At 42.1% G+C, this 16,726-nt stretch overlaps 1 protein-coding gene across 1 annotated transcript in view; it reads left to right on the top strand.

Annotated features, from left to right (window-relative positions):
- Positions 1 to 16,726, top strand: part of ABCC2 (ATP binding cassette subfamily C member 2) — a 56,494-nt gene that overhangs the window by 11,844 nt on the left and 27,924 nt on the right. The window contains exons 3-16 of the mRNA XM_006926007.2: positions 153 to 278; positions 1,826 to 1,960; positions 2,201 to 2,308; positions 2,715 to 2,770; positions 3,936 to 4,170; positions 4,625 to 4,788; positions 5,464 to 5,641; positions 8,446 to 8,700; positions 9,522 to 9,587; positions 11,861 to 11,998; positions 12,543 to 12,689; positions 14,228 to 14,312; positions 15,036 to 15,102; positions 16,586 to 16,712. Of these exons, the coding sequence (XP_006926069.1) occupies positions 153 to 278; positions 1,826 to 1,960; positions 2,201 to 2,308; positions 2,715 to 2,770; positions 3,936 to 4,170; positions 4,625 to 4,788; positions 5,464 to 5,641; positions 8,446 to 8,700; positions 9,522 to 9,587; positions 11,861 to 11,998; positions 12,543 to 12,689; positions 14,228 to 14,312; positions 15,036 to 15,102; positions 16,586 to 16,712 (1,887 nt within the window). The remainder of the gene's footprint in view (positions 1 to 152; positions 279 to 1,825; positions 1,961 to 2,200; positions 2,309 to 2,714; positions 2,771 to 3,935; positions 4,171 to 4,624; positions 4,789 to 5,463; positions 5,642 to 8,445; positions 8,701 to 9,521; positions 9,588 to 11,860; positions 11,999 to 12,542; positions 12,690 to 14,227; positions 14,313 to 15,035; positions 15,103 to 16,585; positions 16,713 to 16,726) is intronic.

Below are 16,726 nucleotides of genomic sequence, written 5' to 3'. Positions count from 1 at the left end.
TATTATATCGCTTGAATTACATGTATCCATTCATGCCAGAAATATTTATTGAGTTATCTGAATCACGAACACCATTTTTACCATCTATTACTGGGAACCGTTTTATTCTAAAGGGTGAAATCCTCCTAACAGTGGTCTTTTTTCCTTCTCAGGTGCTCGTTGGGTTTCTTTTTATTCTAGCAGCCATAGAACTAGCTCTTGTATTCACAGAAGACTCTGGACAAGCCTCAGTCCCCGCCATTAGATATACCAATCCAAGCATCTACCTGGGCACATGGGTAAGGCCTATCGCCACTTCTGCCTTGTTTATCTTCTCTCTGCTCACAGTCATCTCGCTGAAATTTACTCTTTTGGAATGAAATTAAGTCCAATTTCGTCTGCCTTTTTCAAGGGACCTATGATGAGGCAAAGCTCGATTGTAATGGGGTGAAACAAAGTTTAGCTTTCCATCTTCTTTTGAACATTAATTCAGAGAGCCTTCTCTCTAGAGTAAGTTCTAGCTTTAATGACTAAGATATATATCGTATGCCCTCATATCTTGCCATCTAAGGATCATTTGTAGAATCCAAATTTCTTAATGTAAAATAATTTTCTTAAATGCTGTAAATACTGTTTTTAAATTGATTGACTGTAGACTCTAATCAGTGGATCATTGAGTCTAGAGTTGTTTGCATAAACTTGATGACAGAGGCTAATGTTCCTTCAACAAACATTTTTTTGAGGGGGATACTATATAGTTTTTTAAATTAAATTTATTGGGGTGATGTTGGTTAGTAAAATTATATCAGTTTCAAGTGTACAATGCAATAATACACCATATGTATATTGCATTGTGTGTTCACCACCCAAAGTTAAATTTCCTTCTGAGATGCCATCATTTCAAAAGAAGAAGATGCCTCATAATTATTTGGATTTCCAGTCTTTTTCAAAAAATCAGAATGTCTGACAACTATGGGCCCACGTTCCCACAGGGCAATAGTCAGCTAGCATTGGGTAGCCCCCATACTGAGACAAGGTATGTGCTCAGTACAGTCCCCCAGACTCACTGCACTCAGTAACATGGACTGCCTGGCTCTTGTAGGCATTGTTGTTTTAACACTGTTATAAAATAAAGGAAGATCTTGGTGGTGTGGTGTGCTGCAGCTGCAGTGTCACAGAGCTGATTGTGTGCATCACTTCTCAACCCTGCATCTAGTGACATCATGTGAAATCCACCACGGTGGGAGTCTTTATACCACAGAAGTTGGCAAATGCTACAAATTATAGCTTTTTTCCCCCCCTTCCAGAATGCTGGTTTACTAATTAATTGATTAGTTAATTAATTTGCATTTAATTAATTACATACAGGTGAACTATTACAGGCAAGCTGTTTTTATTAATTGCTTCGTCTGCTATTATTAGAAAATCATGATACAGACACCTCGCACCTATTCAGCAGAATCTGCCTCCCCCAGCTGACAACTGTAGTGCCGGAGATTAATTTCCTTTGGTCTTGAAAAGGTTCTTCTGGCTCTCAAAATAATTCCATTAAAATTCAGATGGTGACCCTTTGTGTTCTTGGCTAACTCCCCACTCAAGTGTGGTAAATAGAGATGGGGTCAGTAAAGGGGTCCAAGGGAGAGCACGGAGGCCCTGAAAGAGAGTCGGATGGCATCAGAGAGGACGCCTACAGTTTGGCATTTGTGTTCTTGCTGCCTGGCCAGATTAGGTATAACAATCTCCTCCTTCAGCTCTCCTTTCTTCCTTTGTTTTCTGACATCCTTTTTGCCTCTTATCCTTGACCAGTGACAACATTTTTCAGAACTTGATGTGAATTTCTCTCTAGCTCCTGGTTTTGCTGATCCAACACAGCAGGCGATGGTGTGTGCAGAAGGACTCTTGGTTCCTGTCTTTATTCTGGATTCTCTCAATACTCTGTGATACTTTCCAATTCCAGACTCTGATTCGGATGCTGTTACAGGTAAGGAGGAAAGAGAGGGTGATGTGAGGAGAAACTGCCGGGCAACTTCTAAGTCAGAGTGAATGGCATAAAATAGGTTGAGCTGCAGGACTGAATTGTATTTAGGGGATTCAATATAGGATTTAATCACAAGTATTGACATCTGTGGGCTGTTTAGACTTAATTTGAATGCAAGACTCATTTTCTCTGTTTTGTTTTGTTTTTTCTTTTTTTTCTGTTTTGTTTTTTGTTTTCCCATAGGGCAACAATTCCAGTCTGGCCTACTCCTGCCTGTTCTTCATTTCTTATGCATTACAGATCCTGATCTTGATCCTTTCAGCATTTTCAGAAAAAGATAAGCTATCAGATGTAAGACTCTAAATATACCTACCTTGTGGATTATTTGATTGCATGGCAACTTGACAAATGTAACTTTGAGATGTCTAGGTCTCTTGGAAGTTCCCTGAGCCCAGAATACAATGGTATAGACCATTTTATGACATAAAGAAACAGAAAGCGACTAGTGTGGAAACACTCGCCTTTACGTTGACCCGCAGATCTTCGGCATAGACAATTAATTCATATATCTATGCCAGAAGGTCTGATTATCCCTCTACTAGCAACTTTGGGGTCTCCAAATAAATATATGTTGACCAGCCTACTTCAGTATCATATCTAGTTTCTAACACAAAATTATGTCAGTTTCCGATTTTAAAGTTCCATAAAATTCCTGTTTCCAATTGATTTACTTTCTCATTTTTTGTGTGTCTTGCAGAATCCATCATTCACGGCTTCATTTCTGAGTAGCATTACCTTTAGTTGGTATGACAGGTAGGAAATGCCTGGAGAGTGGGTTGTCACTATCCCTACCCCCTCAGTCTTCTGAAAGTGATGGAAACTTTCATTTTTAAAAATGCCTCCTGTGGCCTCCATTTCTCCTCTACTTAGAGTCAGAGAATGTTAAAACTTACAGATCAATTTAGTTGAATCCCTTCATTGGGAAGACTGGGGCTCTTGGTAACCTGAGGGTTCCAAGGAGAAAAGGAAGGGAAGTAAGAAAAAGAGGCAGTAGGACAGGAAAAGGGAAATGTGAGGGCAGGCAGTGTGGTACAGATTTGGAGGGTAAGGGATAGACTATCTGGCCTGGGCTCCCAGAGTATCTGGAGTAGATGTTCTTGTCCTTTGTAGTTCCATGGACTCTTTTGGTTATTAACACCCATGAACCCCTTCTCAGATCATGTTTTAAATGCATAAAAGACATATGATTATTGAGAAAAACAAATATATTGAAATATAGCTACTTAAATCTATTTTTTAAAACCAAAAAAGAAATGCTTCTTTATTAATGCATTAAATAACAAGATCTAGTCACGGGTCTAATGATGACCATAGTTTCAAAGTAGCGATGCATGTAAATAAGCCATGAAAACATCTGTGATTTCTCCTGGTGACAAAGGCATAGGTATTCCTTTTTACAACTCTGGTTGGTTGCCTACAGTTATATTAGAAGGAAAGGCTAAATATCAGTTAGAAGCTATTAAAAATAAAGATGTGATTTATTTTCCATTCGTGTTCTCAAATGCCAGGTTGAGGGGCTCTGACCTAGAGAGACAGTGTCGAGGTGGCCTCCAGATCTGCTCAGTTCTTTCAGGGCATCGTGGAGGCCCCTCAGGGAGATGCCAGAGTAGCAGAGCGGCAGCCAGTGTTTGAGGAGGAAGGAGCAGGGGGAGGTGATGCTCTTTTTGCTCTTTTAATTCAGCAGTACCCCTCCTCTTCCCTTTCTCTTGTTGTCTACCACCTTCTGCCACCCCCACCATATCCCTTTCTTGCTCTCCTCCACTCTTCTGTCAAGTTCAAAGGGTCAGGAGAGATGGGGTGGTGTGGCAAGGGAGAAGTCTGATTCTTCTGTCCTCCATCCCGGAACTGGGAGGCAGGCTTTGATAGAGACACCAAGTAAACAGCCTCTGACTCAGCCTGTGGGTCACTCTTGTCCTAGCATTGTTCTGAAAGGCTATAAGCAACCTCTGACACTGAAAGATGTCTGGGATGTTGACGAAAAGCTTAAAACCAAGATACTAGTCAGCAAATTTGAAACAGTCATGGCAGAGGAGCTGCTGAAGTCCAGGCGGGCATTCCAGAGACGGCAGCAGAAGAAATCCCAGTGGAACTCCGGAGGCAGCCTGAACGGCCTGAACAAGAACCAGAGCCAAAGCCAAGACGTCCTTGTCCTGGTAACTGTCCATGAGGGTCTGTGTGAATGTTCTTTATGTGTCGGACAAGGGGACATCAGTGTCATGGTGATTTTGTCCTCATATTTTTATTGCACTTTATCCTTTGCAGTGCATATTTTATCATTAATAGTATTCACAATCCTAACAGTACCTTAGTGATGAATACGTGGGGGTATAACGTACTCTTTGCTCTCCTTTTGGGTATATTTGAAATTTTCTATAATAAAATGTTTTTGAAAATAGAAAAATAAAATAATACCTTAACATACTAGAATTTGTACCTTGGTGGGAGTCAGCATTAGCAGTTAATTAATTTATTATTTCACTCGAAAATATGTATTGTGTGCCACTGTGAGTCACCGAACTCTGGACAAAGAAGGCACCAGGATTCGGTGCAGAACACAGTCTTACATTCCTCAGCTCTGTGGACACTGTCCTTTGGTTTTGTACCTAGGAAGAAGCTAAAAAGAAACAAAAGAAATCTAAGACCACAGAAGACTTTCCCAAGTCCTGGTTGGTCAAGACCTTCTTCAAAATTTTCTACATCATAATCCTGAAATCGTTGCTGCTGAAGCTCATGAATGACATATTAATGTTTGTGAGTCCTCAGCTGCTGAAGTGAGTTCATGGGCCTTGGGCTGTCTCAGGGCCTCCTCTGCCACTCTCCTTCTTGGCCCTCTGTATGCAGGCTGGAGCTTATTATTAAATTCCCATTTTCAAAAAATGCTCACAATTTTCTTTCACCTTACAGCATTGTGTTCTTGAAAAGCACACGACAGCTTTTGAAATCTAAGATGATATGTCCTTTAGGCTCTCTCTTTTCCACACCCGTCTGCTCCCCCACCATAGGAAGCCAGACACTTGGTAGGGGCTCTTGTTTGTTAAACAGGACTGTCGTGGGCTGAGCCCCATCCAAGAGGTGGACAGCATACCCGGGGAGAGCCTTGAACCTGGTGTCAGTACCTCCTGGCTCCTGGTCACGGCCTTCGGTGGGCAGTTCAGGATAACCATGACAGGACGTCTGTCTGCTGAGGTCTATGGAATGAACGATCCTCCAGTGGAAGCCCTACTAACTCATGCTAGACACATCCTAAGCTTGTCCTAAGCTCTCACTGCTCGTCTCCAAGCCAAAGCAAAAGTGCTAGTACACTGTAGCGCTCAGCCTTCCAAAAACACCAGACAAATCTGGTCACTTTTGTTACTCACAGGGTGGGGTAGGGTAGCGGGCTATGCACGAGGAGTGTGAGGACCCTGTAAAGGCTTGATGAGAATCACTTGGTTTTGCTCTGGTAGATTGATGATCTCCTTCGCAAATGACCGTAACACCTACGTGTGGGTTGGATATATCTATTCGATCCTCTTGTTCGCCGTGGCCTCCATCCAGTCTATCTGCCTTCAGTACCATTTTCAACTGTGCTTTGTTCTGGGCCTAAATGTACGGACAATCGTTATGGCTGCTGTATATAAAAAGGTAAGTGGACTATCAGGTATCGCCAAAGAAAATCCCCTTAGTAAACGTGACCATTTATTCCAAGATTGAAGAAAATTTGATGGAAATGATCATTGACCTCAACACTTGGTTTTTGACTAACCATACAGCCTTCTTTAGATGGAAATTAAAATACAAAAAATGTGTATATAGACATAAGGTGTAGGAGTGGGGTAGGAGGGAGCATGCACTCCAGGGAAAAGCTAGCAAACCAATCTCCCCCCAGGATTTGCCTTTTAGCCTTGAAAGCTTGCATATCTGTCCTTCTCTTCTACCTCTCTTGGCAAGGTGAAAAATGCCTTGGGAAAGAATGTAAAGTCAGAAAAGAAGCTGGCTAAGGGCAGATTCTTAAAACCACCAGCACTTAAGTCTGATACTACATGAAACTGCACTCGTAGGATCTGGTGCATCCATCTCAAATTACTATTTTACCATAGTCTAGAAGCTCTATGAGCCCAAGGCTCCATCTCCCCAGACCCACTTCTTCCTAGAGACTTCTTTTCCTAAATCTTTAGTGGCTGACCAACCCCTCTTCTGCCTGATTCCTTTTTTGATTTGTAAATATATTCACTCTGCTTATGGAGTTCTGCAGACTTGGGAGCTCTCCATTTTCTTGAGATGATTTTGCTCATCTTCCCTCTGATATGTTGCTTTAATGGTTAACTTTCTCAGGGCATCTGTATTTTCTGTATCTCTTAGATACCAAGATGAAGTTTCATTTCTTCCCTTAAGAAATGAAAATAGAGTCAATTACATTTCAATTAAAAAGAAAGAAAGAAAGAAAAAGAAATGAAAAATAGAATAGTTAGGATCAGTGACTATAAGCCTAAGGAGCAAATTCATAAATGAAGAGATAAGAATTTTTATAGGTCAGAACATCAAGCAATTGCCCTTTCTTCTTTTTCCTCTACCACTGGAGAGTTCCATCACAGTGATTTCTCTATTACAGTTTCTGGTTTTCTCTTTTGCTTTCCTCCCTCAAAACACTGATGTGTCTGTCTTCTCTGTGTAGATGTTGACTTATCAAAAGAGACCAGACAGGTAATCCGAATGTCTTCAGGTCAGAAATCTGGTCAAATCCTTTAAACTCTCAGAAACCCTTACATTGAAATTTGTCTTTCCTCAAATTAATTTTTTAATTACCTTATTTCTTCTGGAGATATTGGATTTCTGTTGGTTTGCAGGATATGGGGTCACTAACCAGGCTGTCTCAGTCATTTCTAATGAATGTACGCTTTTTTAATTGTGATGTTTTGTTCCCACTATTTTGATTCTTAACAGTTTTTGCAACTGTTGCATATATAAGGAATTTGTAAAATAGAACCCTTAATGAGGCCTTCATTTACATAAATATTGCTACTAAAATAGAATCTAAAACCAATTCCATATGTTTAGACAATGCTTCATTTATGAAATATTATTAAACATGTTCACATCTATTATCAATCCATAGCCCTGTGAAGTAATTGCATTATCCCCATTTTACAGAGAAATAAGGCTTAGCTCGTTTCAGTGCCTACAATTACATAGCCAAGAGCTGTGCCTAGATGAAGCCTATTGGGACTAGATCAATTACTTTTCCACTTTACTGAGATTTATTAAGAAAAGAAAACTATAGCAATTACCCTGAACATGTTACTTTGTTGTGTTTTGTTTTTCCACACCAAAAGGGAGGCAAAAAGGTGGACTGATGTCTCTAGAACCTTGGTGGCCTAACATTTTAGGAAATTTCTATTTTTACTGTATGACCAAGAATCCTGATATGTTCCAGAGAAAAAAATGTGTTGGTGGATTAAGATGACAGTAGAGCTTCTAGGAGAACTGAGGTGAATGTCTAAGGACACTCGTAGCCCATACACTGTCTTTGTGGGAACTAGAAGAAAGTTTTCCTTCCTCCAGGAAGATGGAGCCCACACCAACGGTGCTTTGGTGAGCGTAGTGCAAGCCAGTTTCAGTGGCCCCCAACCCAAGTCCCTTAGCAGGGTGCATTATTGCAAGGCACTGTTGATCAGCCTTCTGATCTTTTTAACATGAGAATAGAAGGCCCATACATAACATTTAGGTATCTAGACATTGCTTGAAAATTCCTGATAATAAGAAAGTCATTTTGCTTCAAATGTGGGAACCTGCAGTTTTCCTCTCTATTCTAAGATCTCGGTCTTTCCTGGGAATGGCTGCAACCTCCTCATAAGAGTATGGCTCCAAATAACATTGCCGTATCAAAAGGCCGCAAGGCCAGAATCAGCAGATGCTTCCTCTCTTCATCCCTCCATTCATTCCATCCCTTAGTACTTGATCCCCTACTGTGTGCTCTATGATACAGTCGTGAAATGGACAGATGTAGCCCTTGTCCTCACAAAGTGTACATCCGATAGGGAAATAGAAAAACAAGACAAGTACAGCTCAATGTGATGAATGTAATGGCTGAGATAAGCACAAGATGTTATGGGGGTACACAGGAGGGGTATCTAAGATTGAGAGTTAGGGAAATCTTTTCAGAAGAAGTTTCATCTACGCTAACACTAAAGAATAAGTAGGAATTTTCTGAGCAAAGAAGTTGGGGTGGGGCGTGTGGGATTGGAGAAGGTGGAAATAGCAAGAAAGAGTGGTCAGGATGAGAGAAGAGTGTATGTAAAATTTGGAGGCAAGAAGACACAGCCCCTTGAAAAAGTTGTGTCCATGTGGAGCCCATCCTTTTGCTGTAGTCTCATTTCCTGAGTTTCCCCTGTTACTCCCCAGGATCCTTGTCCTTGTCCATGTATTCTAATGCCAGTCTTTATCCTTAGGCACTGATCCTATCCAACCGGGACAGGAAGCAGTACACCATAGGAGAAACAGTGAACTTGATGTCTGTGGATGCCCAGAAGCTCATGGATGTGGCTAACTATATCCAAATGCTGTGGTCAACTGTTCTACAGATTGCCTTTTCCATTTTCTTCCTATGGATAGAGTTGGGACCCTCAGTCTTAGCAGGTGTTGGGTTGATGGCAATCCTAATCCCAGTTAATGCAATATTCGCCACCAAAAGTAGGGCTATTCAGGTAAAGAAACAAAGTCACCCTGGGGATATAGACCTTCTTCAAAGTCTAAAGTCTTTTTCTTATTTTTTTTCTAACTCTTGTGGGAGTGTGGGCAAGGCAAAGCTGATGGAAGTCCTTCTACCATTCCAAATTAATTTAGCTTTCTTTATCTTCCCTTTGCATCTTCTGACCACTCTTAATGTTTATATACTCTATCTTCATTCATGTTAGAGAGAAGAGCCTGCTTGGAATGAGAAGAGCTGTCCAGGGACCCTGAGCATAACTCTTCCACCCTCTCCACTGGGCTGTTCTTAGAACAGTGATTATTGCCCCTGTTTTTCCACCATAGCAATACAAACCAATACAAACCTTGGAGGGCAGTCACACGAGTGGCCCAAACTTTAAGCCTAAGTCTTGGCCATCGACCTTGCTACACAGAGAATTAAACAGGCTGATATGACAGCGAGTTAACTGGGTGGTGGTTTTAGATTATGGGGTCAGGAAAAGCCTCTGTGAGAAGGGGACATTTGAGCTGAGCTCTGAACAACACAAGCCTGACCATGAAGGAGCAAGCCTTGAGAAAAACAACCTGAGAAGAAGGCATAGTCAGGCCAAGACTGTAGGGGGCAGAAATGGGGTTGGCACATTCAAGGATCAGAAAGATGGTGGCTGTGTTAGAGGCAGAGTGGGCAAAGAGGAGAGTGGGAGAGACACATCCCATCACTGGGCACCTCGAGTTCTTACCAAGTGGCAGCCACAAGTGCCACTATGAGCGTCTGCAGCAAATCTGGATCTTCTCATGTAAAAGTGTGTTTTGTTTTTGTTTTACTTTTTCCTGGCAGGTAAAAAATATGGAGAATAAAGATAAACGTTTAAAGATCATGAATGAGATTCTCAGTGGGATCAAGGTGAGACACCAAGCCGTAGGTAGCCCTCTGTGTGCAATGACAGCAGCAGACCTTAACAAACCCTGATAGAGGCTGTGGACTCCTGCTGCTAGGCCTGTGTGGTGTCACATGACTCCTGATTCATTTACCCACAAGTCTCCTGTTGTTTCTCTTACTACCCCTCTCAGGCCCTCATTTGAACTTTTGTTTCTATTTATTTACCTTAAATGATTTGTTTTGTTTTTACATGACCTTATAAATTGTCAAATCTGCACAGAAGTAGACAGAATGATATAATGAACCCCCATGGACACCAACCAGCTCTAGCAATTATCAGCATAACCTAGTTTCATTTCTACTCCTCCGCTTCCCACTTCATGTTCTGCTAGATTATTTTAAAGAAAATCCCAGATTATGTTGTCATTTCATTAGTAAATACTTTGTATATATTTCTCAAAGACAGACTTTGTTTTTAACATAACCACAATACCATTATCACAACTAAAGAAATTAACAATCATTCTTTGGTACCACTAAATTTTCCTAATTGCCTCATCTCTCTCTCTCTCTCTCTCTCTCTCTCCCCACCCCGCCCCGCACACATGCGCATGCATGCGCATGTACACACACACACACACACACACATACACACACACACACACACAACTGTTGGTTAGTTTGAATGAGGGTTCAAAAATATTCACACATGGCATTTAGTTGACAGTGCTTTTACTCCACAATAGTACCTCTTCCCCTGCCCCTCTTTTTTGAGTCATATTAGAGAAACTAGGTTGTCTTGTTTCATGAATTTCTTGTAAATTGGTACTTAAGCCTAAAACTTGATTATGTTTTTAGGCTTGATGTTTTTTGGACGGGGTGGGTAAGGATGTTTCAGGTGATGCTGTGGTGTGTACTTTCAAACATTGGTGATGATGTGTAGGCAGAGGTCCAGGAGTTGTTAGCCTGATTTATCCCTTATTAAGTTTCCTGCCATTCTTTCACCTAGAACAGTGATTTGTGGCCCTGGCAGCACATTTCGATCCCCTAGGAAGTTTGTAAAACCCACTGAAGTTTGGACCCTACTTCAAACCAATTAAATTGGACTCTCTAGGGGTGAGCTTTAGCCATATAGTATATTTTTAAAACTCTCTAAGTAATTTTAATATGTGGCTAAGGTTGAAAAACCACTGTCATAAAAATTTAACAGCCACTGCTGATCATTGCCTTGATCTATTATTTCATTAGGAGTTACAAAAGGGTGATATTTTAATTCCATTAATCCTTTGACATTGATAAGCTGGAATTCTATAAAGAAGAATTATCTCAACTAGTTGATTACCTTAAAATAAAATTCGTACAGGATAGGAAGGCTAAATGCTTTCTTCTTTTCTCTATTTGACAACTTTTAAAATAATGCATTTATTCTCCAAAGGTTACCAATAAGACTATGAATATATGTGTGTGTGTGTATACATATATGAATATATGTGTGTGTATATATATACACATATGTATATATATGTACATCTATACACACACACATATATTCACATATATACATATGTGTGTATATATACATATATATACATACACGTGCATATATACATATATATGTGTATATATAGGTATATATACATATATATATATTTTAAACTTGAAAACATTTTTCCCCACTTTAATTCCCCCAATAGATAGATAGATAGATAGATAGATAGATAGATAGATAGATAGATAGATAGATTTTGCATTACCCTAAACTTCTTGAAAATGAAATAGAGGCCCCTTTTAATGCCCTGATATTTCTTCACACAGAACTTTGATATGCTTTTCTGCTAGTGTAGCAAAATGACTAGACCTGGTTTTGAATCTCGGCTCTACCACTACCTAGCTTGGTGACTTTGGGCAAGTTACTTAGCTTCTCTCAGCCTGTTTCCTTATTGTTAAAATAGATACAATAATTCTACAAAAGTAGGGGACTAACTCTTCCTGGTTTATCCAGAACTTTCCAGGTCTGGCACTGAGAGCCTCATGTCCTGGACAACTCTTAGTCCCAGGCATACTGGGACAGTTGGTCGCACATAGACTGTTACAGGAATTAAGTAAAATAATGTGTTTAAAATGTTTTATCCATAGTAGATTGTCAACAAACACGAGCTACCTCTCTGTAATCATACTTTACAATATGGATTTCTACACCCCTCCCCTGCTGATTTTGGGGAGCATATTCTAAAAATAGAGGGATGAGTGTCCTTTTGGGGCAACAGTGTGAACTGTGCTCTTTTCTATCCTATTAGATCCTGAAATATTTCGCATGGGAACCTTCATTCAAAGAAAAAATCCATGACATTCGGAAGAAAGAGCTTAAGAACCTGCTCGCCTATGGGCAGATGCAGGCTATGATAATGTTTTTCTTATACATAACTCCAGTCCTGGTGAGTGACATGAGTCAGTGGGCTGGGTCAGCTTCCTGAAGACAAAGGGTTGTCCTGACAGACTGCCCAGCACCTGTAGGCCTGACCCCAAAATCTAGGGGACTCCACCCCACTTTTTAACTCTCTAGACCGTTCTTCCTACCCCATGCCCCCAACTCCAGTTCCACCCTTGTGTACAATTTGGTGGTCTGAGAGCCCAGAGCAAGTTGGAGGATGTTCAGCATGAATGTGGTATCCAGGAATGATTTGCAAAGAAGGGCTTCTCATCTTCTTGGGGAGACCATCTGGGTCGATAGTGGAAGAAACACTGGTACAGGAGCCAGGAAACCTGAGCTCTGGTTCCAGCAATGCCATTAATTGACTTTATGAATCAGGCAAGATATTTCCTTCTTTTCTGGCTCAAATTTTTCATTTGCAACATGGGAAGGTTGATATAATCCCTAAGACTCCTTCAACTCTGATATGCTGTGTTTCTGAGACTTAGTACAAGGCTGCTTGAGCCTTTCCTTGTAGGACTAAATTGCTCACGACCTTGCTTTTCCAGGTATCTGTGGTCACATTTTCAGTTTACGTCCTTGTGGATAGCAATAATATTTTGGATGCAGAAAAGGCTTTCACCGCCATCTCTCTCTTCAATATCCTACGCTATCCCATGACCATACTCCCAATGGTGATCTCCTCTGTACTCCAGGTACGTAGGACTTTCACTGTTAACTGACTGTCTCCAATTAATTATCTCTGATTTCAGAATTACTGGCCTATCATATCTCATTTCTAGCTTCTGCTGGTGAACTTTCAATTAGAAAGATTTGTTGGTCTCTGGAGAACAATGGTTTGATCTTAGTAAAATCACAAGCTCTCTCTGAGCCCATTTATACGACGATGCTTATAAAAGCATTTATGATTGACCCTGGTACTTGGAACATTTCTAAGCCCTTTTCCAAGCCTAGTTTTCTTTACATTTTCCCAAGGCTGTTGAAGGATTTGTATAGCATTAGAGAACTACGGCATGAAGGGAGATAAAAGATCCTCTCTTTGTATTAGTCCACGTGGTGGTAAAACTGAAGGCAATTTGAAAGCCTCAAGCTGTCAGAAAATGAGTTTGGAGTTCAAGAGGCTTTGGATGGGCCGGGGCGAGTATCTGGCTCCTAAAAACTGAGCATGGTCACTGAGATGGACCAGGCACCAGACCTCAGGGGGAAGATGACAGAGCAGGTGGCAGACTGGTGAGGTAGCCAGGATGACAGAGTGTGGTGATCGGCATTCATCTCAGAGGTGGCTCACTTCAGACAGCTCAGGCCATAGGAAGGGCTGGTGTTTAGGAGAAGGCCCGCCTGTTCTGGAGGGTGCTGAGAAATTCAGTTTATTACATGGCAAAACAAGATCAACAAAAGTGTCAGCTCCCTGCATTTCCTGTCCCACAAGATGACATTGAAATAGAAGGGGCCAGATGGCAATGCGACAGGGCAATGGGACACTCTGTTTCTCAGGAGCCGGTCCCTGCAGCAGCTAGGCAGTGCATAGTCCGCAGTTACACTCTAAGGAGAGGCAGAAAGCCTAATACTCATCGGAATCCAGTTGGTGACGAGAAATCATCTCGTGACAGCCTCCCTGGAAGACAGGGAGGCAGGTGAGGAACATCCTTGTAAAAGCTCCTGGAAATCTTCCCAAGTTCCCATGTCCCAGGAGCAATACAGGGTGTTCTGCCGATATTTAGATCAGCTGCAATTTAAGCTTGGCCTGTGTGGAAGTGTGCCATGGCCAATTCCTCTACAGAGTCCCAGTAGTGGCTCAGTTAGGACACTGAATGGGTCATCAAGGCATGAACTCAGTGAAAGAGCATGCTAGGGGCCTAGTTGCCAGAACCGGATAGAAGTTAGGGTTTGACCTAAGAGGAAGGCAGGAAACGGTTTCTGGAAATAGGTCCAAAGATTGGAAAGAGCAGTGGAGTTGCTCCCCCTGCCCCAAGTTTTCTGAAGGGCTGAAACAGAGCTTCTTAATTTGCCTCTGTCCAGAGGGATGGGCTGGCTCTCTCATGGCCGAGATGTGCCTGAGTTTGTGGTAAGTATCGGGAGGTTCCAGCTTTGGCAAGTGGCAAATTATGGGCAAGAAGCCTGGCAGGTTGACTGTCTTCTTCCACATTTAAGGCTGATGGCAAAGTCAAAATCCTCTCCCTGCTTGTATTGGTCATTGGATTTTTTATTCTTGAGATTCTTTGTCCTTCTCTAGGCCAGTGTTTCCATACGACGGCTGGAGAAGTACTTGGGAGGGGATGAGTTGGACACATCTGCCATTCGACATGACTGCAATTTTGGTAAATGAACTTGGAAGTTTCTTCCCAAACTTATTCACAGTGCTTGTACCAGAACTTTGATATACAGGGCTCAGCAGCAGCAAACTGATTGAAAGAGAGAGTTTGGGGACTTACCTTGAACCTACCTTTACATATAAGCATACTGTGTTTACTTTAAGTTACGTTTACACTCAGAATAGATTGCTTAGCCAGATTGCTAGACAAAGCTAAGTCAGCCGTTCTGAGAATAAGCAAGAAATCCTGCAAAAGGTCTCAAAAGCAGAAATCAGGATGGAGCTGAGCATGCGGAGCTGGGAAGATAGGCTGGAGCAAAGAAAAACACAGGTTCTGGAGGTTTAAGTGTTTAGGGGCATTCATGGCCAGAACATGCAGTTGGCCTGTATTCCAGGGTGAGCAGTGGCTGAATTTATACACAGAAGTGGAATTTATACCAGAACATGAGGTGATGCAGAGCCTGAGAATGTACCCAGAGCATCTGCACATCTAGAATCTGGGCTACCAATAGGCCTGGGACTCCTGAATTGAAAGGACTTCATATGCGGGCAACTTCTGGTCTCACCTCAGGAGTTTTTGTTTTCCTCCTAGTACTGTAGGAGCCAGCACTGACAGAAGTCATCTCAGGATCTGCTGGAGGAAGCAGAGAGGGACACCTGAGGGCTGAGGAAGGGAGGACAGACATAGGGAGACCTGCATCTGACTAAAAGAGAGGCCTTTTCTCAACAGACACAGTTGTGCAGTTTTCCGAGGCTTCCTTTACCTGGGACCAGAATTCGGAAGCCACAATTCAAGAGTGAGTTGCCCATTTTCCATCCTGTTCTTTAGGATTCTCTTCACTGGTCCTGTGGCTGAAAAATTCCATGTAATAGAACAGATGGGGAGATGAGCTGTGTGCACATGTTCATTTAGATACGAGTGCAGGCTCAACTCCTGGAGGGATGAGCTGACAGGGAAGAGCCTGAACCTCTTTGCCTATGCCTGCATCTGCCATCCTGCTTTCCTGCCGCGGGACTATGTGAGTTCAACGGAAAACCATGCAGATGTTTGTTTTCCAAATTGTGGATGGAGATAGTGCAGAGTGAGCCGGTGGCCTAGGTTTCTGAAGGTGGTGGAGGATTCACACAAGAACCTGAACTCAATTTAAGTTCATTCATTCATTTATTCATTTAAGAATAATAATCGAGAACATTGGAGTTCTTTCCTCAGAGTGGACAATGGGAGCTGCTTCTATAAGATTCTCTTTCAGATATCTGGAGATTTATATCTAAACAACCCATTCCTACATCCTTCCCTGGAAGCTACCTCCTCTGCCCTAAGCTAACCGCTTCTTGCCACACTGTTGCATGTAATATATTTCTTTTGCTATACATGTAACAGCACACCCAGCTCACCCACTGAGCAGGGTACACAGTGTATTCCAGGAGCCTGAGCATACCTTATTGTCTTCCTGCTACACTTAGGACTTTCCACCCTTCTCTGCTATTTCTATTGCCTTGAACATGGACTCTGGAGCTTGCCCCAGGATGTGTCAGGCCAGAAAGCTCCTCCTCCAAACTCTCCCAATCTGAAAGCCTCTCTTTGCAAAGAGAAAACTGGACATAGCTTCCACTTTGCTAGTATAAATCTAGAACAAGTTCAGTTCAATGGGCAAATTCAAAGACTGTGAACAAGTTCTTGATGTTCCTAATGTTCTAGAAACTCAAACAATAGGGCCGCAACACAGAGTTTCTAGGAGTCTAGCCCACTGTGGGCCCCACCTCAGCCAGACACAGCCAGATGCCCAGGACAGGGGCCAGGGAATCTGTGCTTTCAGCAAGGGCTCCACTGAATGGCTATCCTCACTGAAGAGCCAAGTTTGAGAAACTGATCTAGTCCAACCCCCTTAGTTTAGAAATGAGTCCAGAGGATGTGACCTTCCAAGATCACATAGCTCAGCAGTGACAAAGCTGGGAGTTGAACTCAATTCTCTAGGTACCAGCGTGTTCGATGGTACCATGTTGGTTCTAAGAGGATTTTTTTCAGTGGAAACCCATGTTTGGCACAAATGGCATATATAGATGAGTTGGATATGTTAAGGCTCACTCTCTAGGCTCTTAGAGCTAAACAACAACAACAACATTAAGAAAGCATTTTGGAGTCTTGTATATCCAGGACAAATTCTCCGGTCTTGAAGGAAAATCTCCTAATACCAGACTTTCCATAGCGAGTCTGAGAAGGGGCTTAAACTCCTCTTGAATAACTGCCTTTGTCTCCTTCAAATACACTTTCTCTTTCAGCGTGAACCTGGACGTTAGGCCAGGCCAGTTAGTGGCTGTGGTGGGCACCGTGGGCTCTGGGAAAAGCTCCTTGATGTCAGCCTTGCTGGGAGAAATGGAAAATATCCACGGTCACATCGCCATCAAGGTGAGGGAATGCCG

Source organism: Pteropus alecto, unplaced genomic scaffold (assembly GCF_000325575.1).
Source record: "Pteropus alecto unplaced genomic scaffold, ASM32557v1 scaffold88, whole genome shotgun sequence".
NCBI classification, from domain to species: domain Eukaryota; kingdom Metazoa; phylum Chordata; class Mammalia; order Chiroptera; family Pteropodidae; genus Pteropus; species Pteropus alecto.
The sequence above is the reverse complement of the archived record's forward strand: the minus strand, read 5'-3'. Positions and strand labels throughout refer to the sequence as shown.